Source organism: Anomaloglossus baeobatrachus, chromosome 1 (assembly GCF_048569485.1).
Source record: "Anomaloglossus baeobatrachus isolate aAnoBae1 chromosome 1, aAnoBae1.hap1, whole genome shotgun sequence".
Classification (NCBI taxonomy): domain Eukaryota; kingdom Metazoa; phylum Chordata; class Amphibia; order Anura; family Aromobatidae; genus Anomaloglossus; species Anomaloglossus baeobatrachus.
In genome coordinates, this window is record NC_134353.1 from 671,411,786 (window position 1) to 671,435,475 (window position 23,690).

The 23,690-nt window shown below is 49.0% G+C and overlaps 1 protein-coding gene across 3 annotated transcripts in view; it reads left to right on the forward strand.

Annotated features, from left to right (window-relative positions):
- The window catches only part of TCHP (trichoplein keratin filament binding), a 99,064-nt gene that overhangs the window by 10,394 nt on the left and 64,980 nt on the right, over window positions 1-23,690 (forward strand). The window contains exons 2-6 of one of the 3 annotated variants that reach the window (XM_075320044.1): window positions 393-665; window positions 9,728-9,918; window positions 11,500-11,710; window positions 11,801-11,857; window positions 14,260-14,328. In XM_075320044.1, the coding sequence (XP_075176159.1) occupies window positions 9,728-9,918; window positions 11,500-11,710; window positions 11,801-11,857; window positions 14,260-14,328 (528 nt within the window). In that variant the 5' untranslated portion in view covers window positions 393-665. The remainder of the gene's footprint in view (window positions 1-392; window positions 666-9,727; window positions 9,919-11,499; window positions 11,711-11,800; window positions 11,858-14,259; window positions 14,329-23,690) is intronic. The other 2 variants (XM_075320043.1, XM_075320046.1) reach the window with 2 other exon arrangements.

The window sequence follows — 23,690 nt, forward strand, 5'->3', positions numbered from 1 at the left end:
CGGAGCATTGTCTTGCTGCAGAAAAAAATGGAACCAACCAAATGCCTCCCTGATGGTATTACATGATGGATAAATATCCATCTCGGCATTGCGGACACCATTAATCCTGACCAAATCTCCTACTCCATTGCTGAAATGTAGCCCAAAACTTACAAGGAGCCTCCACCATGCTTTACTGTTATTTTCAGGCACTCATCAGTAATTATTGCACTGCTATCCAGGCCTTTGGCTAATTGCTTTTTGTTACAGCCAAATATTTCATATTTTGACTCCTCAGTACAGAACACCTGCTTGCATTCCTCTTCATCAGTTACTATGTTTTCGTTCCTAGGTTGACTTGTTTTCATGTCGACGGTATGATTATTTTTTTTTTTTTTTTTTCTTTTCTTCAGGAGTTTCCGATAAAGTCGACCTCTGGACAGATATTTCCAAACATTTGATTGGTGTAGCTGGATTCCACTGGTTACTGCCAGGTCTCAGCTGGTGGCAGTGCAGGAGATATTCCAATTTTGAAGATAAATAAGCATAATTTTCCTTTCCTATGCTGTACTAAATTGAATGACCACTGTGTCAACGATTTTGTGGATTGCCCTTTCTTTTTTGACCAAAAAAAAATTTAAACAGCACATCTTAAAATCCCAGACTGCTTTGAAATATTTGCCTTGGTGAGACTTGCCGACGCCGTATAACTAACTTGTGTCTTGTTGCTGTGCGCAATCTTGCCATGGTGTTGTCATGGGGTGTAAGGGGATAACAGGTGGTCATGGCTCCTAGACAGGCCCTCAGGCTAGCTGTCCCTAATCCCAGAGATACCTCTACTGGTGTTGATGTCTGGGCTACCTAAAGCCTGCTTTACACGCTGCAATGTATCTTAGAATGTGTCGGCGGGGTCACGTTGTAAGTGATGCACATCCGTCATCGTAAGTTACATTGCAGTGTGTGACCGGTACGTGCGATTGCGATTGAACGTTAAAACGTTATTCGCATACACATCGTACCTTTCTCTAGAATTGCACGTCAGATTGTTCATCATACCCGGGGTAGCACACATTGCAGTGTGTGACTCCCCGGGAACGATGAACAGATCTTACCTACGTCCTGCGGCTCCCGGCCCACAATGCGGAAGGAAGGAGGTGGGCGGGATGTTTACGTCCCACTCAGCTCCGCCCCTTCGCTTCTATTGGCCGGCTGCCAAGTGACGTCGATGTGACGCCGAACGTCTCTCCCACTCCAGGAAGTGGACGTTCGACGTCCACATCGAGGTCGTATGGAAGGTAAGTACGTGGTGTGACGGGGGTTAATCGTTTGTGCGGCATGTTCAACAAATTGAACGTGCCACACATACGATGGGGGCGTTGCAAATTGCATACGATATCGTATGCGAAATTGCAACGTGTAAAGCCGGCTTTACTTTCTATGATCTTATACCCACACTCTCTGAACCCAGGGGAGGACTGGGACAGGAGTGGACCCACAGATATATAAAACAGGAAAACCAAGAACACTGTAACACACTAGCACACACTGAGATAAATTACGTGATAAGGATGACATAAAGAGCAGAAAGGAAGTAACCAGATGAGACGATTTCCACAGCACACAATAAATCACCAGCAACTGGAACACATCAGCACACGGCCTGGTTTAGCAAAAGCTGTTGTTGGCATGGGAAGACCGGCTCCACCATCTTTAAAAAGGTGTGGAGTAACTGTGATTGGTCTCCCGTAATATGTGATCCAAGAGGTAACCAGCAGGCTAGCAGAGATTAAGGGCTAGCGATGCCGAGCGCGATAGTACCCGCCCCCGTCACACATGCGATATCTTGTGATAGCTGCCGTAGCGAACATTATCGCTACGGCAGCTTCACACGCACTTACCTGCCCTGCGACGTCGCTCTGGCTGGCGACCCGCCTCCTTCCTAAGGGGGCGGGTCGTGCGGCGTCACAGCGATGTCACATGGCAGGCGGCCAATAGAAGCGGAGGGGCGGAGATGAGCGGGACATAAACATCCCGCCCACCTCCTTCCTTCCGCATAGCCGGTGGACGCAGGTAAGGAGATGTTCCTCGCTCCTGCGGCTTCACACACAGCGATGTGTGCTGCCGCAGGAACGAGGAACAACATCGTATCTCCTATTGGTGCGACATTATGAAAATGACCGACGCTACACAGGTCACCGATTTTCGACACTTTTGCGATCGTTTATCGGCGCATCTAGGCTTTACTCGTTGCGACGTTGTTACCGGCGCCGGATGTGCGTCACTTTCGATTTGACCCCGATGATATCGCAGTAGCGATGTCGCAGCGTGCAAAGTACCCCTTTCTCCTGCAAGTCTGATCACTAATGAACACAGCTGGTCAACACCCAAGCCTGTCTGTGCAACTGAGAAGCACCAGAGAAGGCAGAGTGTGGCATGTCATTCTGGAGTGTGAACCGCGTCAAATGCTGCCATTACACTCGGTGAGTTTAGAGCCTAACACTGCGTGGCAGATGCTTCATCTACGGCATGAAAATGTCTTCGACAACCTCACTTTTGTAGCAGAGTTTGTCTGTTCCTCACCCAGTTTTAAGCCTTCCACACAGCTATTTCTTTTTCAGTTAATGACTATTTTAACCTCTAGTATTGGTCAAAAGTTTGGACACCTGTTCATGTAATGGTTTTCTTTGTTCTTATTGCAATATGCACATTGTAAAATCAGACTGAAGCCGCAAAATCACAAAGGAGCACATATGTAAACAAGCAGTAAAACATATATGAAACAAATCAGAACACGTGTTTAAACCTTAGAATCCTCAAAGTTCCAACCTTTTACTCTGATGATAGCTTTACACCCCTTGAAATTCTCCCAAACAACTTCATCACGTGGAATGGCTTCCAATGAACAGTGATAAATTTCCATGGCGAATTACCAACTTTCAGAAAGTATATGTGACCATTAGGCGTATCTTGCATAGGCAGTATTCCATACAGTGCCTATTCTATACTGTTCAGAGTATCGCTAGACCCACTCAACTAAGAAGAAATAAACTTTTATCATTTTATTATTTTAAGACATGAAGGTCAGTCACTCCAGAACACTGCTAGGTATCCTTAAGTGCTGTCATGAAAACCATCAATCGCTATGATGAAAATAGCTTCCATGTGGCCCACCTAAACAGAAGAACTCCAATAAATAACTCTGATGCAGAGGATAGGTTCATTTATCAGCTTTAGAAACCACAAATTGATGAAACTTCAGATTAAAGCTCTCATAAATGATGCACAGACATCATGTAGCAAACACATCTCAACATCAACTGTCCTGAGGAGACTGTGAGAAGCAAGCCTTTATGCTTGAATTGCTGCAAATAAGCCACTACTGAAACAAGATGAAGATACGTATTTGAGCCAATCAATACAAAGATGGAATTAGAGAAGTGGAAATCTGTACTGTGGTCTGATTAGTCAAAATCTGAAATTTTTGGTACCAATCGCAATGTTTTTGAGAGATGCAGGAAAGGTGAGCAGATGGTTTCCACATGTGTGGTGCCCACCAAGAGGCTTGTCGGGTGAGGGGTCGTGGTGTGGCAGTGTTTTGCTGGTGATACTATTGGTTTATTATATAATGTTTTGTTTCATGTTTTTTACTCCTTGCTTCCAAATCTGTTTTTTCATGATTTTGCTGCTTTCAGTCTGAATCTACAAGCTGCACATTCCAATACAAACCATGAAAACCACTGCATGAACAGGTGTCCAAACTTTTAACCTGTAGAATTCTTCTGAAAATGATGATCATTATCACCTGTTAGGTATATTTGTTTACTCATACACCTGATTAATAAACCTAGAAAATCCCCGACTTTGTGCAAATATAACTATGTGAATTGATGCTGTTTCGAAGATAAATAGGTGTCGCCCCAAATATTGATATGATTTTAGATTTCACGTTTCTTCACTCACAATTTAATTGATAAAAATAAACTACTAACAATTCTTTTTTTAAATTTTTTATTTTGCAGCATTTTTTTGTCACACCTTCCTTAAACATTTGGACACTGCATTACATGCTAAATGTTATATACTGATGTTATCTTGTACATTACTGATCTGTATACACCTGTATGATGTATATAATATGTCATATATCAGTGTTATATTGTACTGCAGTGATCTATATACATTTATATGGTTTTACAGTGGTTACATATGCAGTATTGTTTGGCTATGGGAGAGTAATATCTTGTTACTTGTAGTTAAGATCCCTCAAACTATAAGTACTGTTAGTCATAGTTTATGTAGTACTGATGCCTAATCTCAGCAGCCTTAGGCCCTGTGCGCACACTGCGTTTATACCCGCGGTTTTGCTGCAGAAATTTTTTGAGAAATGTTTGTAATCTTTCTGCAGACATTTCCCAGCAAAACCTATGGGAAAAAAAAATAGCTGTGCATGCGCACACTGCGTTTTTTTTTTTTCTCAAGAAAATTCTTTCTTCAGAATTTCTTGAGAAAATGTGCATGTCACTTCTTTTCCGCAGGTACCTGCGGAATACCCCCGGTATTTCACTTCATTCACTGTAATGTAATCACGAAATACCGCGGGTATGCCGCAGGTTGCAAATGATGTGCAGTATACTCCTGGTATAGCCGCGGTTTACCTGCGGTGATATTCATCACTGCCTGCGTTTTGCAGGGAAGTGATGTCATTATGACGGGAAGAGGAAGCAGAGCAGAGAGTAAACACACACATATCACAGACACCGACAGAACACACACAGATCGCACTCACACAGACATATAGAATACACATACAAATCAAACGTTCATAAAAAAAAAAAAAAAAAAAAACGCGGGCTCCGCTGTATTCTTACCATCCAGCCGAGGTAAGCACACAGTGGCGGCCTGATATTCTCAGGCTGGGGAGGACGAGGGCCAGGGTTAATGGCCCCCCCCCCCCCCCCCCCCGCAGCCGAGAATATCAGCCTGCAGCTGCCCCGGGCTTGTCGCATCCATTATGCGGCAGTCCCGGAGTATCCCCGGCTCTTCCAGATTGCCGTGATGCAGTGGCAATCAGGGTAATAATGAGTTAAATGGCGGCGGATCGCTGCCATTTAAGTCCAAGCTTAATCATGGCAGCGTCTATGAGACAGCTTTCATGATTAACCTATAAGTAAAGTGAATAAACACACGCACACCGAAAAATCCTTTATTTTAAATAAAAGACAAAAAGCCCTCTTTCACCCATTTATTGACCCCCCCCAACACACAGCTCCAGCGTAATCCACGCAGGTCCCACGATGCTTGCATCCAGCCGCGACTGACACTGTACAGAATGCAGCCTCATAACGAGCCTGCAGAGGTAACCACAGGTCATTTCTCACGGTCGGTAATGTGAACACACTACTGCTCGTGAGAAATGCAGCGTGTGCTCACAGGGACCCTATCTATCTATCTATCTATCTATCTATCTATCTATCTATCTATCCATTATCTATCTATTTCTCTATCTATATCAGAAGGAAATAATCTTTTTTTTTTTTTTCTCTTTTTCAACATGCTTTATTTATAAAAAAAAACCAAAACCGCAGGGGCCAACCTGCGGCAAAACCGCATGCGTTTTTCTCGCGGTTTTTTCCCGCAGATGCGGTAATCTTCAACTCCCAGAAGTTTCTCAAGAAATTTTCTTGAGAAAAATCACTTTTCTAGTGCGCACATTGCCTTATAGCCATATTCGGTCTATAGTCGGACTGTAATCCACAGAAGTGGCATAAATTACACGATAAGTGTCCTGTACGTTGTACTGTGGTTCATGGCAGCTGAAAGATGCACCAGTTTCATTAATACGCTCACGCATCCTAATGGATTTGGTGCATCTCACTCCAGTGCAATGTTCATGAAAACTGAAGTACAAAATGACAGTTTTTATGAATCAAAGCCATTATGTATACTAATATACAGTAATGGTCCTCTAGAGCTGCAGTTTATGCGCCCTGGCAGGGATCTGGTAGCAGGACATCATCAGAGCTGCAATACTAGTATCTATAGCAGAGAATAGAGGACTTCATTGGGGTTTTCCAGCCCTTGAAGAAAACTGGTGATGTAGTGTAAGATCTGGCGTGTTTTTCCACTGTTAGCACTGTGTTCTGCTTTACTCAACTAGTGATAGTCTTATGACCACTAATGTGCAGTTTGCATACATGCATTCATATGTCGACTTTTCTTAATGCTTGATTGAGAAGCAGAAGACAAAGTGGATGACGTGACCGCAAGTATGCAACTCGTGAGTGGTCATGTGACGATTGCCACTATGTGCTGGATAGCTGAGTCCTAACAGTATACATTACACACTGTTAGAATCTATGATCTTACACAACATTGTTATATTTTCCACGAGTCAGAAAATCCTTTTCGGGTACATATCCATGATCTGGACATGCTGAGTCCTGCACGTAGTATGTCCTCTCCTGCGAGTGCTCTCCACAGGAGACCATAGTGGCTCATGCCCACGATTAATGTTTGGGCAGCTGCGGATTTTCCCTGCGGAGAACACTTGAGTCTCCGCAGCATAAAGTGATATGCTGCATATCGAGAAGCCGCACCGCATGTCCGTTTACGCTGGAAGAAAAATAAGGACACTGGAAATGAGATTTCTATAAATTTCATCAACTGTGCTTGTATTGTACAACGCACCTAATGTCACCTTCTAGCTCTTGATAGCCTTCTAGAATGCTGTGGTAATCACTGTGATTTGTATACAGATCTTGCTTGGTGGTGCTCTCCCTGCAGCAGATAACAGTGCCACTGACGAGCAGGTAGAGTATTGTTAAAGGGGTTGTCCGACATAAACTCAAAAAATTTTTGTTAAGCTAATCTATGCTGTATTGTCATATAAAGCACCCCTACATTATTTTTTTGTTTACTAACTTTTGTTCCTCTTGAATTATGACTTCATTCTCTGCAGCTCTTTGTTTACATTCAGCTCTAGCAAACATGACCACTTCCTGTGCAAAACCTCCCAGTCAGAGCTGGCACCGCCCAGCCTCAGTGTCCATCCCCTCCCCAGTGTCCAGCCTCGCCCCCTGCACACACACACATGGCTCTGCACCACACACACACACACACACACACACACGGCTCTGCACCGCACACACACACACACACACATATGGCTCTGCACCGCACACACACACACACATATGGCTCTGCACCGCACACACACACACACACACACATATGGCTCTGCACCACACACACACACATATGGCTCTGCACCGCGCACACACACACATATGGCTCTGCACCGCGCGCACACACACACATGGCTCTGCACCGCGCACACACACACATGGCTCTGCACCGCGCACACACACACATGGCTCTGCACCGCGCACACACACACATGGCTCTGCACCGCGCACACACACACATGGCTCTGCACCGCGCACACACACATATGGCTCTGCACCGCGCACACACACACATATGGCTCTGCACTGCACACACACATATGGCTCTGCACTGCACACACACATATGGCTCTGCACTGCACACACACATATGGCTCTGCACCGCACACACACACACACATATGGCTCTGCACCGCACGCACACACGGCGCTCTGCACCGACCCCCTCTACCCCTATAGGGAACACCTGTAGGGAGTACATACTCACCCGTTCTCGGTCCCCGCCGCTCCTGCACGTTCGCGCGCTGTCTGTGCTCTGGACATATCAGCACAGTAGTGACGTCACCACTGTGCTGAAGAGAGCACAGACAGCCGGGCAGTGATGAGAAGCTGCGCTCCCTCTCATCAGCGCTTTCAAATATATTGGCATCTGTGATCTGTGATGCCGGTACATTTGAATGTGCGATCCTGAGCAGGGGGCCCGGTGCTGGCGCTGACACCACGGCAGCCGCCGCCAGGCCCCTCTCCCAGGTCACGGACCCCACAGCAGTGCAGGGGGAGGTTGTGGGCAGAGTACGGAGTGCGGGGGAATGTGTGGGAGGGTGCAGAGAAGGGGGTCGGGGACTCCACGCACTGTACCCTCCCAGTAGGGCGGCAGCATGCTGTTCCAGATTTGCATGTCAACATGGCCCTGCCCATGTTGACATGAAATGACCGGAAGCAGCAAAATCGCGGCAGGAGCGGTCACATGACCACTCTGAGCCGGGGGAGAGGGGCTGACAGCAGGGCAGGTAAGTGCTCACTATCTACTTACCTGCCCCAATGTAGCCCAATAGGGAAATAATAAAAAAAAGTCAAAATGAGCCGGATAACCCCTTTTAAGTGCCCTGACTGGGGTCTGCATGAGCAAGATCTCAGTACGGTGCTTTCTGGATGTCACACCTCTTGAGCTGTCCATTAAGGTATAGTGTAGACCACTATAGTACATGCCACAACTGTGACAACCCTCGGAGCACTTGCCAGCCCATTTACGTTTTAGAAATCCTTTTTATCTTCATTGATTTAAAGGGGTGTTGTTATCTCCAAGATCCTATCCCAATATGTAGTAGGTGTAATAATTGAGCCAATATCTTTAATTAGAAATAGTATAGTTCTCCTGATTCACCATGTTGCTTACCTCATGTGCAGGACATTGCAGTAGCTAAGTTATCCATGGTTATGACCATGAGCAACTAACCATAGATACCTAAGCTGTAATGCCCTACACATGAGGTAAGAGACATGGCTATTTCAGGAGAACTACACTATGTAATTGGAGGTAATTGCTATTATTATTACACTTACTATATATTGGGATAGGATCACGTTGAGATGGGAATACCCCTTTAATTGATCTGTGACCACACATACACATTTGAAAATGCCTAATGCCCCTTAACTGAATCAGTAGATGGTTTAGTAGACATAACACATCTGATAAATTTCCTTTTAATTCTGCCCTCTTGCAATCTGCTGCTTAAGTATGACCAACACATGACTTAAGGCCCGATTTTAAACAAGCCAATCAATGGCACTAAATATTGGCCAGTCTGCTGCCATTTTCCTGATTTAATAGCGTGACCGCACACCACGCTTCAGATGCACACTGAACGATCTGTAATAGAGGCATATAGGATGCCATTATTCTTATCAATGCAAGTGCTATTTATATAGGGCGTCGTACTGCAAAGAACCATGATCTTTTGTACAATCCAAAAGATCAATTCACCCGAGGAACAAGTGATTGGCAGTACATTTTGACTGATTGTATGATGTACGAAATTAGCAACAGAAAACAGCGGTTCTGCACTACAGTCCCTTGTTTTCGGTGCAGTAATTAAGCATACCGGCTTTGGTGGCAACTCCTGGTGGTAAACAGGAGGTGCTCACTCTAATAGACAGTCCATGCCCATGAAAATAAGAAAAGATTGGCGCTCACCTTTTTAAAAAAAACACACTTTTTCATATTCTTTAAAAATAGGTCAGTGGTCAGAAGCAAGCTGTACAAGGATGACGGCCGTTTTGTGCCTAATGGTGCTTCCACCGGTCCCGGGACCTGTGTAAGCAGCACTAGGTGCAAAACGTCCGCTATCCTTGTACAGCTTGCATCTGACCACTCACCTATTTTTAAAGAATATGAAAAAGTGTGTTTTTTTTTTTTTAAAAAAGGTGAGTGCCACTCTTTGTTTTTCTCTTTATTTCTGATTTTCACGGGCATGGACTGTCTATTAGAGTGAGCACCAATGATGTATGAACCAGGATAATAGCATCAGACTCTCACGTACATTTGTAATTTTTTTACACAGATGGCATTACCTACAATTCCATCACACTGGCACAGTCGTAGTAGAGTGCTGGAGAAGCAGATCGTGCGCCACAGGGAACAAGAGGCCCGATTCCGCCATGAGTGGGATACGACCAACCGGTATTTCAAACAGTCAGACGTGTGCAGCAGCAAACAGGCCCAGTGGAGTTCGCGGATTTCGTATGAACAGAGGTTATTATGTCCGCTTTTTCACATCCATAAAATTAGAGATTTATATTTAAAGGTTGGAGATCTTGGTGCATGGTAATATAAAATAATGTTTAAAAATAGCTACTAATATTTGATCTCACATTATATTTAGACTCCTAACTATGTTGGGACCTTTCATAACTATTAAAGGGAACCTGTCAGGTCCAATATGCAACCAGAAACACGAGCAGTTTCGGGTGCATATTAGGCTGGTTTCACACTTGCGTTGTTTTCCATCAGTCACAATGCGTTGTGTTACGGATGTGACTGAAACGTTGTAAATAGTGTGACAATAAAGGCAACGGATTCCTGTGAAAAAAACGTTATCCGTTTGTGATTGTTGAGAGAGACAGATTGACCGAGACCCCGTCCGTCCAAGGAGCTCCTTTACACGATTTAGAACGTTATGTTGGGCATGCTCAGTAGAACGTGACGGAATCCTGCATTGGAATTCGTCGCGTGACACATGACGACGAAATCCAGCACCATAGACATTCAATTTGCCTCTTGACAGATTCCGACGAAATCCTGCGGAGTGCATTTTTTCACAACAACAAAAAAAGTTACATTCTGCGTTCCTCCCGCCCGACGATCAGTTACTAAACGACTGATGCGCCGCGGGGCTGATGTAACGCGAGACCGTCAGTTGCAATCCGCCCTTATTAGAAGTTTATGAGGAAATAAACGGATTCCTGCAAAATATTTTGCCGGTTATCATAATTCCCCAAGGCGGCGGATTGCAACTGATGCAAAACAACGCAAGTGTGAAAGCAGCTTTAGTAATCCCTGCCTAACCATCCCTGCATCCGGTAGGATAGATAAAGAGATCTTTAGAACAAGTGTTTCTAAAGATCTTTTATCATATGCTAATGAACTCGGGGACTAGTCCCCTGGGCGTTGCTTCCCTCGCTAGTCGGCTCCATTAGCATGTTAGTAAGCCCCTGTGGGTGTGCTATCATGCTAATGAATGTGCAGTGTCAGAGGATGATCTCATTCACCTCTCCGCTGCCATCACCATCCGACGCTGGATTTCAGCTCAGTGCGCATGATCCCGGAGGTTCGGTCATAATGTGCGCATGACCAAAACTCCAGGGTCATGCACAGTGAGCCGAAATCCAGTGTCGGGCGGTGATGGTAGCTGAGAGGTGAGTGAGATCATCCTCTGACGCCGCGTATTCACAGGGGTGTGCTAACATGCTGATGGGACCGACTAGCAAGGGAAGCAACACCCTTGGGACTAGTCCCCCAGCTCATTAGCATACGATAAAAGATCTTTAGAAACACTTTTTCTAAAGATCTCTTTATCTATCCTACCGGATGCTGGGATTAGAAATATGCACCCAGAGCTGCTCGTGGTTCTGGGTGCATATTGGACCTGACAGGTTCCCTTCAATATGGATTGCATTGCTCTTATTTCATCTCTTATTTTTCACCTTCTATTTACAATGTTGTGCAATATATCAGCGTTGTCCACATAGACGTCAGCCATGAGAGCTGGTTTTATATCTGAAAAGTGGACCTCAATACTATGAGCGTCTGAAAATGATTTAATATGTTTTTTAGTATGAACGCTTACCATCGAGAAAAGCAGAAAGAGGAGAAAAAAAGGAACTTAGAGCGACGAAGAGAAGAGCTTCGCAAACTATTACAGGAAGAGCGAGATTTACTTGAGGAGGAACTTCGGGAGCTCGCTCAAAACAGGGATCCTGACATCGCTAGCATGAGGGAGAAGGCTGACGGGCTGAGGTCGGCACGGGAGGATAGAAGGAAAAAGGTTTCCTAACATTGTTCACCTTTTACTCAAATACGTGCAGTTATTAAAAAGATGAAATAATTAATTAAAACTTAAACTTTTTTGTCCTAGCTCGCTGAGGAGTTACTATACGAGCAGTGGAAGAACAACAATATGAGGCTGCGTGAGGTAAAGGCCTAACTTAAAGGAGTTGTCCAACATAAACTCTAAAAGAATTTTTTACGCTAATCTGTGCTGCATTGTCATATAAAACACACCTACATTATTTATTTTTTTTGTTTTCTAACTTTTTTCCTCTTCAATTATCCCTTTATTCTGTGCAGCTCTTTGTTTACCTGCAGCTCAATCAAACATGACCTCTTCTTGTGCCAAACCTCACAGAGCTGGCACCGCCCGGCCTCACTGTCCAGCCCCGCCCTCTGCACACATTCCCTGTCAGTATTCTGCCCCAGCACCTGATAGATAAATTAATACTATGTAATGAAAACTATATATAGCCCCCAATGTAAGTCTATAGGATATATACACACATACATATATACTCACACACACATACACCCACCTACACACACCTAGAGTTATATAATATAATCCCCCCCTCATGGACTTTGTCTCCTCTGCCCCCCCAGCACCCCCCTGCCCCCGCTCTGTCTCTCACCTGTGCACTGTCTTCTCTCCCCCTGCACTCTCTTCTCTGCCGCCCCCCTCCCCTATGCTTTATCTTGTCCTACATGCTGTCGTGAGTGCAACCTGCTTACAGCTAGGTGATGCAGTGCTCAGTGCTGTTGTTCGCTGGTGTCAGGTGACGTCCCTGCTCTCTGCTCCTGGCTGTATTCAAAAGCTGCATTCATCACAGTGTGAGGAGAGAGTCAGCGCACAGGGGAGTGGGGGGGTGCGGGGGGCTGCACAGTCATCTGGGCCCCATACATCATAATAATGAGCTGTGGCAAACAGCGCTGACTGTGTCCTAGACAGAGAGAGCCCCCCTGTTTGTCCAGGACCCGGGCACATACATGGCACAGATAGCAGCACACAGGGAGCGGGGGAGAGTACGGAATGTGGGGAGGGACGGGGAAAGATGAGAGGGGCGGGGGCTCATCGCACTGTACTTGGTTGGCTGTAGGGCGGCAACATGACGTTGGCTGTGATGCCCGTCAACAAGGTCCAGCCCCTGTTGACGTATCACCACAGGAAGCAGCAAAATCATTGCAGGAGCGGTCACATGACCACTCAGACGGGGGAGAGGGGTTGACAGCAGGGCAGGTAGGTAGTTGCTATCTACTTACCTGCCCCAATGTAGCCCAATAGTGAAATAACAAAAAAAAAAAAGTCAAAATAAGCTGTATAACCCCTTTAATGCGGGCTTTACACAAGACGATAGATTGTGCGATATTTCGTCGGGGTCACGGTTTTCGTAGCACACGATGTCTTCTCGTGTGACACCTCTGAACGACGCAGTATCGCTCACAAATCGTGAGTCGTGTACTCGTCGTTAACTTTCATAATCTGGTTTATTTTCATGGGTGCAGGTTGTTCATCGTTTCCGTGGCATCACACGTTGCTCCGTGTGACACCACGGGAATGATGAGCACAGCTTACCTGCGTCCCACGGCACCCGCCTGCTTAATGGAAGGAAGGAGGTGGGCGGGATGTTTATATCCCACTCATCTCCGCCCCTCCGCTTCTATTGGCCGGCTGCCGTGTGACGTCGCTGTGACGCCGAACGTCCCTCCCACTTCAGGAAGTGGACGTTCGTCGACCACAGCAAGGTCGTCCGGAAGGTAAGTGCGCGTGACGGGGGTTAAACGAGTTTGTGCGCCACGAACAGCGATTTTTCCCGTGACGCAAAAACGACGGGGGTGGGTACTATCGATTGTGAAATCGCACAATCGGTCGTCCCGTGTAAAGCAGGCTTTAGTCTTTTAGTTAAACAGATATTGACTCAAAATTTGTCGTTAAAGGGAGTCTGTCAGCAGGATTTCATATCCCAAGCTATTTATATGCAGACATAGCTCTTTCAAATACAGGTCCAGCAGTAACTTTGCATGGCCAGTCTGTTCTTCCATTACTGAAAAAACAGAGTTTGAATTGATATGCAAATGAGGCTGAAGAGCTATTGCAAATCTGAAGCCTCTGTCACTCCAGGTCTATTCTCTACCAAGCACCATCTCCTCCAACTTGACTGATGGCTCCATTGCCTGAAGTCATGCAACATAGAGTCTGTCAGTCATGCAGAAGGAGGCAGCATTCGGTGGGGAGCTGGAGTGACAGAGGCTTCACATCTACCATAGTCTTTCAGCCTCCTTTACATATCAATGCAAATTCTGATTTCTCAGTCATGGAGGAACCAGACTGGCCTTGTAAAGGTGTTCTTGTAGATAGTACCTGTCTTTGTATTTTATTGAAATGCAAATTAGGCTTGGAAGTGCTCTTCCTGCTGGTACTGCCATTTTTATTAATATAATTTTAGGTTAACCTCTACATGCAGATAGCTGCATATGCTTTGGCTGTCCTTGTCTTATACCTCTTGTTAGAAAATTACAGCTTTTGCCTTATGAATTTCTATGCAGGTGGAATCGAGCTTACATAAAAAGTATGTAGTTGATGCCTGGGAAGAGCAGGTCACAGAGAAGGATCAGGTGAGTTGTAGACCACTTTTCTCTGACGCCTCATTGGGGGACACAGGACCATGGGTGTTATGCTGCCTACCCATAGGAGGACACTAAGTAGATGCAAAAGCATAGCTCCTCCTCTGCAGTATACACCCCCTGGCTGGGCCAGGCAGCCTCAGTTTTAGCTTAGTGTCTGTAGGAGGCACTACCTTTCAAGGTTTGTTATTTTTTGAGGGCGACGGTTTCCTTTTGGGACCGATCTCCCACTACCATCAACTGGCGGGAACGTGGAGTGTCGCCTCCACGTACCCCCTCCTGCGACGCTGGATCCTGGACTGGACGACGGGTTCCACAGACACCGATTTTCCAAAGCCCAGGGTAGAGGCCTGTGCCCCTATAGCCCAATTCCTCAGCCCCTCTTTGCAGGCTCTGAGTTGAATATGGCACCAATTCCTCAGCCCCTCTTTGCAGGCTCTGAGTTGAATATGGCACCGGTGTGACCGGACACAGCAAGCTGACTCTGCTATTTTCACTACCTGGACTGAAGCACTATTTAAGGTGAGATCCCCCCTGACTGGTTTCCCAGACAAAGGGAGAAAAGACGGTGCAGGGAAGGCTCCCAGGACTGCAACCAGTCTTATTTATTAGTATTTATTATGAGAGAGTCCCTTGCTGATTGCAAGGAGGAGAGCCCCAAGGATCCTGAACACACAGTGTTAACTTTTCTCTAGCTTGCTGGCTGGAGGAGGGGGGGGGGGGGGGGGGGTGAGTCCCTCGCTGTTTGCAGAAAGTCCTGCACAGATAATTTCCTGGTGGCAGGGGGAGGGCACAGAGCTCAGGAACTCACGCTGTTTATTTGCTCTGTTTATTTGCTCTAGCAGAAAAGCCGGCAGAGATAACCACCAGCGACAAGCTGTGTGCTGACTGGAGGGAGAGGGAGGAAATCTGTCAGAAGTCCCCTTCCCGCTGTTTATAACTTCCCACAGCAGGGGGGGCACACTGACTTTTTCTTCGCGCTCTTTTAGCGCTAAGCCCCGTGGGCGCGATAAGCCCCGCCCCCCAGGAAAGCGTGGGAAGATCTCCACAGAGCTTACTCCTTCCTGAGGACAGGGCCATCGGCTGATTCTGGTGAGGTGCTTGCTTCACTTGTAGCCCTGCTGAGCATTGCTCCCCCTCCTGGCATACTCCTATTAGGAACATGCAGAATTCTAAGGGCACTAGGAGTGCTAAGGCCCACATAGTCTATTATTCAGCCTGCATTGCCTGCCACGCTGAGCTACCACGTAAACACACCTCTTCTCTCTGTGAGTCCTGTGCCCCTATAGCCCCCCTGCCACCACCGCCGCAACCGTCAGTCCAGAGCCTAGGGCTCCCAGCCCACCGGAATGGGCACAGTTTCTGTCCCAATCCATGGAAAAACTGTCACAGAACCTGGTGCTGGCTATCCAATGTCGTCCTCCACATCCTTTTGGGTCGCTGGACGGAACGCAGCCTGAGGATACCCCTATGGAGGATCTTTCTGAGATAATCCGGGCACATGCTTCACCGGTTGCAGGGATCAGGAAAAGAGCACACGGCCGGGTGTCTCCAGCAGGCTCTCCCTCGGGAGCACACAGGGCAGGCTCTCCCACACGCTCCACGGCTTCTGAAGAGCTGCAGGAGGGAGAATGCTGTTTGTACCAGGAGGATTCCTTGGTTTCATCCTCCCCAGATGATCAAACTGCAATAGACTCCCTTATAGCAGCAATCAACCAAACTCTGCATGTGGAGGATCCCCCATCCACTACCACTGACCATGCGTTCTCCTTTAAGAGGGCAAGGAAACCCCAAAAGGTTTTCGCTGATCACCCAGAGTTTCAGGATATCCTCACAAAGCAAAGGGAGAAGCCTGACAGGCGCTTCGGTAACCGAAAACTCAGGTGTCCTGGTACCCTTTTGCCTCACCTGCCCCTAAGGGCTGGGCCGATCCGCCCTCGGTCGACCCCCCGGTGTCCCGCCTTACCACAAAGACACTCCTGTCTTTACCCGATGGTTCTTCCATTAAGGACCCGACAGACAGACAGGTGGAGCACCTTGCCCGCTCTGCTTTTGAGGCTGCGGGTTCCTCCCTCTCGCCCTCCTTTGCCTCTGTGTGGGTCGCAAAGGCGATCTCGGTCTGGGCAGAATCCCTTAACACTTTGCTTGAGGAATCCCAGTTCACTCATACCTTCACAGAGGTAACAGCTCAAATTGCCGCTGCGGCGGAGTACCTCATGCAGGCCTCCATGGACGCTGCTACCTGCGCAGCGTTTGCCGCCTCAAATACCATAGCCATCCGTAGAGCTCTCTGGCTCCGACAATGGCGAGCGGACTCGGCCTCCAAGAAGTCTCTCACGGGCCTCCCCTTTTTTCCAGACTGATTTGTTTGGTGAACGTCTGGACAAGCTCATTTCTGACGTCACGGGAGGAAAGAGTACCTCCCTCCCCCAGCTGAAGTCCAGGACGTCCTTCACCAGACGTCCACAGTCCTCGTTCCGCTCCTTTCGTAACTCATTTGGTTGGTCGACATCCCGTGCTGCCGCGGGCTACGCAGGGACCGACCTTCTCAGCTCTCCCCGAAACCCACTTCGTCATGGCAGCCTACACCGAAACAGTCCAGGACTAGGGAGACTCGGCCACAACGTTTTTCCCCCTCATGACTCCTTCGGCGCCCCGGAAGACACACTCATTGTAGGAGGTCGACTGCAGCTTTTTCAACACATCTGGGCTGCCGCCTCAGACGACAAATGTGTGCGAGACCTTGTGTCTTCTGGTTACCACATAGAATTTCGGACCCGACCCCCGAGTCGGTTCTTTCTCTCAAACCCCCCAAAGACTCGAAAACGACGCAAAGTTTTTTTCTCAGCAATCCACTCGCTCCAAACAGCAGGAGTCATAATACCTGTCCCAGACGACGAGAAGTTTGGGGTTTTTTATTCCAACCTCTTTGTGGTCCCCAAAAAGGATGGGTCAGTTCGACCCATCCTGGACCTCAAACACCTAAACAAACATGTGCACGTACGGAGTTTCAGAATGGAGTCCCTAAGGTCCATTATTGCATCCATGGTCGAAGGGGAATTCCTCGCATCCATAGACATCAAGGACGCGTACCTGCACATACCCATCGCCCCAGATCACCAAAAGTTCCTCCGCTTCACAATTCAGGACTCCCACTTTCAATTCGTAGCTCTACCCTTTGGCCTTGCCACCGCACCAAGGGTCTTCACCAAAGTCATGGCGGCTGCCATGAGCGTCCTTCACGCCAGGGGAGTAGTCGTTCTCCCTTACTTGGACGACCTCCTCATCAAGGCCCCTTCCTTTCGCGACTGCTCAACCAGCGTACAGATCACTGTGGACACCCTATCCCGCTTAGGGTGGCTAGTGAATCTGGACAAATCATCCCCGATCCCATCACGATCCATCACCTTCCTGGGCATGTCCTTGGACACCCGTCGGGGCTTGATCCTTCTCCCTCAGGACAAGGCGATCGCTCTTCAACGAGCGGTACGCTGCCTTCTACGTCCTCCGTCTCGCTCCATTCGATTCAGCATGAAAGTGCTCGGCAGGATGGTGGCGGCTATGGAAGCAGTACCCTTTTCTCAACTGCACCTCCGCCCACTGCAGCTAGCCCTTCTAGCGGCCTGGGACAAGAGCCCCTTCTCCCTGGACAGACATCTTCACCTGACGCCTTCAGTCAGGTACGCACTCGGCTGGTGGCTTTGGTCCTCATCCCTATCGAAGGGGAGATCTTTTCTCCCAGTGAACTGGCTGGTCCTGACCATGTACCGGCACCACACTGCTCAAGGACGTTGGACGCCCCAGGAGTCTTTCCTACCCATAAACATCCTGGAACTCCACGTGATCTTCCTCGCGCTCAGAGCGTTCTGCCCTCTGCTAGCGGGTCGCCAGATTCGAGTCCAATCGGACAATGAGACAGCTGTAGCCTATATCAATCGGCAGGGGGGCACCCGCAGCAAAGCGGCTTATCTCGAGGCCCACAAGATCCTCAGCTGGGCCGAATCGACGGGATCAGTGACATCAGCGGTACACATACCGGGGGTAGAGAACTGGGCAGCAGACTTTCTAAGTCGCCAAGGCCTGGCCGCCGGAGAATGGTCTCTCCACCCAGATGTGTTTCTACACATCTGCACTCGCTGGGGCACACCAGACGTGGACCTATTGGCCTCAAGTTTGAATGCAAAGGTACCCACGTTCATAGCCAGGTCACGCGACCCGCAGTCCATCGGCGCGGATGCTCTAGTCTGCTCCTGGCACCACTTCCGCCTGCCTTACATATTTCCACCTCTACCCCTGCTGCCGCGGGTAATCAGGAAGATCAAGGCAGAGGGAGTCCCGGTGATACTGATAGCACCGGACTGGTCCAGGCGCGCCTGGTACGCCGAATTAGTACAAATGCTCGCAGACACACCGTGGCGCCTTCCAGACATACCAGACTTGCTGACTCAAGGGCCTATTTCCCATCATAACTCCAGAGCCCTGAAGCTAACGGCATGGCCATTGAGACCTGGGTACTAACAAGAGCGTGATTCTCCCCCGCGGGTATTTCCACCATGATCAGTGCCCAAAAGCCTGCTTTATCCCGCATTTACCACCGTACGTGAAAAATCTTCCTTTCATGGTGCAGGGAAACTAACGTCCAGCCTATGCCTCTTTCCATCTCCAGAATTCTCGACTTTCTACAGTCTGGCTTGCAAGCGGGGTTGGCTCTCAGTTCCCTTAAAGTGCAGGTCTCAGCGCTCTCAATCTTCTACCAATCCCGCCTGGCTCAAAAACCGCAAGTCAAGACCTTCCTCCAGGGCGTTTCCCATCTAGTTTCCCCGTACAAACGGCCGCTGGACCCATGGGACCTCAACCTCGTTCTGGACGGTCTCCAGAGGTCTCCCTTTGAAACCCTCAAGGAATCCTCCCTTGCTCTTCTGTCCTGGAAGGTAACATTCCTGGTGGCAATTACGTCCATCAGATGGGTTTCGGAGCTAGCAGCACTCTCTTGCCGCGAGCCTTTTCTGATCTTTCACCAGGACAAGGTGGTTCTGCGCCCCCTTCCGGATTTCCTTCCAAAGTTTCTTACCCCGTTTCATTTGAGCGAGGACATTGTTCTGCCTTCCTTTTGTCCACACCCAGTTCATAGGGTGGAAAGGTCTCTGCATTCGTTAGACCTCGTCAGAGCTCTCAGATATTACATATCCAGGACAGCCCCCTTAGGAAAACGGACTCTTTGTTCGTCATTCCTGAGGGGCCTAAGAAGGGACAGGCAGCTTCAAAGGCGACGCTGGATTCGCTCTGCGATCCAGGAAGTCTACCGCTTGCAACTCAAACCCCTTCCTAGTGGGCTGCGGGCTCATTCCACGCGAGCAGTTGGCGCTTCGTGGGCCATTCGGCATCAGGCTTCAGTGGAACAGGTGTGTAAGGCTGCGACCTTGGTCTAGCCTACATACGTTTTCAAAGCATTACAGAGTCCATACCCAGATTTCAACTGAGGCAAATCTGGGTAGGAAAATTCTGCAAACGGCAGTAGAGCACCTCTCTCAGTAGGCGCTCCAGGCTGTCTGGGACTGGTTCCTAGTCCTTGGGTTGTGTTGTGTTCTTTTATGTTTCCCACCCATGGACTGCTTTAGGACGTCCCATGGTCCTGTGTCCCCCAATGAGGCGTCAGAGGAAAAACGGATTTTTGTGTACTCACTGTAAATTTGTTTTCTCTTAGCCATCATTGGGGGACACAGCACCCGCCCTGTTGCCCTGTTGGGCCTTGGTTCTCTCAGTACCTTATTTGGTTATGACTCTTCTTTTCTCATGTTCCTCTGAGAAGTTTTTACTGCTTTTTTCTTTATCGTTCCTTTGGGAGACCCAGACCACGGGTGTTTAGCTTCTGCCTCCGGAGGACACACAAAGTACTACACTTAAAAGTGTAGCTCCTCCCTCTGAGCTTATACACCCCCTGATAGCCTGTCCTAGCCAGTTTATTGCTTTGTGTCAGGAGGCATACATCCACACATGCATTCTCATCTGATTTGTTTGACTTTTGGAAAGAGTTTGAAGAAAAGCGGGTCCATGTCTGGACTCCCGGCATGTCCCTTCTCACCCCACTGTGTCGGCGGTGTTGTTAAGGTTGATTTACAAGGCTGCAGCCTTACATGCCGCGCTCCTTCACCATCCCTTCTGGGCTCTGGTTTGAAGTGGGAGCCAGCACGGTCTCCATGCCTGGCAGGAGTCCGGTCTCCATCCACAGCCCCTTGAGGATTCTGTTGGACCGGAGCACTCATCCCCAGGGACATGGCCCTGCATCTCAGCAGCTAAGTACCTGAGACGTTTATGTTGGGGGTCCCGGTTCTTTATTGTAATGGGAGAGTATGCTGTATGTGATTGTTTTAACTTTTCCGGCGGGTTCTCTAGCTTTTGCCTGAGAACCGCGCCGATGGTGCCTGCTTGTCGTCCTCGCCGCTTAGATTTAGGCCCCGGCTTCGCCGGAGGCCTAGTTTCATTTTCCTGCCCTCGCATGTCACTCATGCAGAGGGACAGGTTCGGCTCCTCCCGGCGGCCGTTCTACACAGGGGAGGGACACTCCCCACTGCTGGGGCGTCCCTCCTTCCCTGCAGGTCTCTATAGCCCTCTAGTTCCCGCTCTTTTATAGGAACGCCCTCTTCTCAGGCAGAGTACACTCTGCTCTGGGACATCCTGCATTCTGCATCTCTGCTGAGGTGCTGCGACTGGGGGACCGGGCTTCGGGATCTGGAGGGCACACAACACCGCGCTCAGCGGTCTGGTAAGCCACAGCCGGTCTCCGGTTGTGGACCTCTGTATATTCTCCCTGGGGTTCATTCTCTGCAAAGCCCCCACTCCAGCAGCATGTCTCACACAAGGAGCAAGGCTCCAAAGCTTTATTCTGCATGCACTGCATGTAAGCTACTGCTGCCTGAGCCGAGCACCTATCCACATTGTGATGTCTGCTCTAACTTGGCGGTGCCACAGCCTGGAGTCTCACCCCCAGTGGTCTCTCAGGCTGCTGCTGCACCTGTGATTGAACCCCCGGCCTGGGTAGAGTCTTTTTCTAGGTCCATATCCCAGTCATTTGCTGAGTCCATGGGGCTTTTGTCCAGGACTTTGATGAATATGCATCAGCCCCCCTCACAGGGTGCCTCTAATACTCTTGACAGAGGACTCCTATCCTCTGACCTCCGTCCATCGGAGCTCACGGAGGATTCATCATCTGATCCCAGACCCCGTCCTTCTAAGAGAAGGCGCAGGGTTTCCTCCCCCTCCCCATCCCACGGCTCTGTCTCAAGAGCTGACTCTCAAGATGAGGAGAATGCCCTCACTGGGGGCTCGGAGGCTATGTATCCCATCGATTTCTCTGAGGGTGACTCAGATCTTAGTGATTTGATTGCTTCTATTAATTCTGTGCTGGATCTCAATCTGCCAGTGTCAGAGGAGCAACTCTCTTTGGCAGAAAAAGAGTGTGTTCTTTAACCACTCCAGTTTTCAGACCGCTGTGACCAAACCCAGGGCCTGCCCTGACAAACGCTTTCCAAAGCGTGGTTCTGATGACCGGTTTCCATTTCCACCTGAGGTAGTCAAGGAGTGGTCTCACTCCTCAAAGGTAGACCCTCCGGTGTCTAGGCTATCAGACCGGACCGTTGCGTCGGTGGCTGACGGCACCTCACTTAAGGATTCCACTGACCGTCAGATTGACCTTCTGGCCAAATCTGTGTATGAAGCTGCGGGGGCCGCGTTTTCCCCAACTTTTGGAGCAGTGTGGGCTCTCAAAGCCATCTCTGCTTCTCTAGAGGAGATGCATTCCCTCACCAAGGAATCTATGCCTGAGATGGTTACCTTAACTGCTCAGGCTTCAGCTTTTTCATCCTATGCCATGTCTGCCATGCTAGAGGCTGCTCACCGCACTGCGGTGGCTTCAGCTAATTCTCTTGTTATCCGCAGGATTTTGTGGCTTCGAGAGTGGAAGGCAGATGCTTCTTCCAAGAAGTTTCTTGCTGGGCTCCCTTTTGCTGGTTCACGGCTGTTTGGTGAACAGCTGGATGAAATCATTAAAGAAGCTACTGGCGGGAAGAGTACTTCCATGCCACAAACCAAGACCAGGAAACCCGCCCAGGGTAGGAATCAATCGAGGTTTCGTTCCTTTCGTTCCTCCAACTGGTCATCCTCTAAGCCTTCCGCCTCGTCCGCTAACTCAGCCAAGGATCAGAAATCCAACTGGCGCCCAAAAGCGCGTCCGCAGAAGACCGCAGGAGGTTCTGCCACTAAGGCAGCTTCCTCATGACTCTCGGCCCGCTCCAGCCATGTCCTTAGTCGGTGGCAGGCTCTCCCACTTTGGCGACGCTTGGTTAAAGCAAGTCTCCGATCAGTGGGTGAGAGACATCATATCTCACGGCTACAGGATAGAATTCTCTTCCAGCCCTCCAAACAGATTTTTTCTCTCAACTCCCCCCTGCTCCAAGGCCGCCGCCTTCTCGCAGGCCGTGGCGTCCTTGCAGGCAAACGGAGTGATTGTCCCAGTTCCCGCTCAGGAACGGTTCAGAGGTTTTTACTCAAATCTCTTCCTAGTTCCAAAAAAGGACGGTACCTTCCGGCCCATCCTGGATCTCAAGCTTCTCAACAAGCATGTCCGGGTGCGGCATTTTCGCATGGAGTCTCTGCGATCAGTCATTGCCTCTATGACTGATCGCAGTCAAGGGGAGTTCCTGGCGTCCATCGACATCAGAGATGCCTATCTACATGTGCCAATCGCAGTGTCACATCAGCGTTGGTTACGTTTTGCGATAGGAGAGGATCATTTCCAATTCGTGGCTCTCCCCTTCGGGTTAGCCACGGCCCCTCGGGTATTCACCAAGGTCATGGCGGCAGTGATTGCGGTCCTGCACCTCCAGGGGTTAGCAGTGCTTCCTTATCTGGACGACCTTCTGGTCAAGGGTACATCCAGCGCAGACTGTCAGCGGAGTGTTTGGCTCACTCTCGCCACCCTAGCCCAATTCGGGTGCATTGTCAATCTGCCCAAATCCACCCTGACTCCGACCCAGAGTCTCACGTACCTAGGGATGCAGTTCGAGACTTTGCCGGCACTTCTGAAGTTGCCCTTAGACAAACAGCTGTCACTCCGGTTGGCGGTGCGCTCTCTCCTGAGGCCCCACCGTTATACCCTCAGGCGTCTGATGCAGGTGCTGGGTCAAATGGTGGCCTCCATGGAGGCGGTTCCCTTTGCCCAGTTCCATCTGCGTCCTCTGCAGCTGGACATTCTCCGCTGTTGGGACAAGCGGCCTTCCTCCTTACACAGGTTAGTGGCTCTGTCGCCACGGACCAGGAGCTCTCTTCAGTGGTGGCTTCGACCCCTCTCCCTGTCT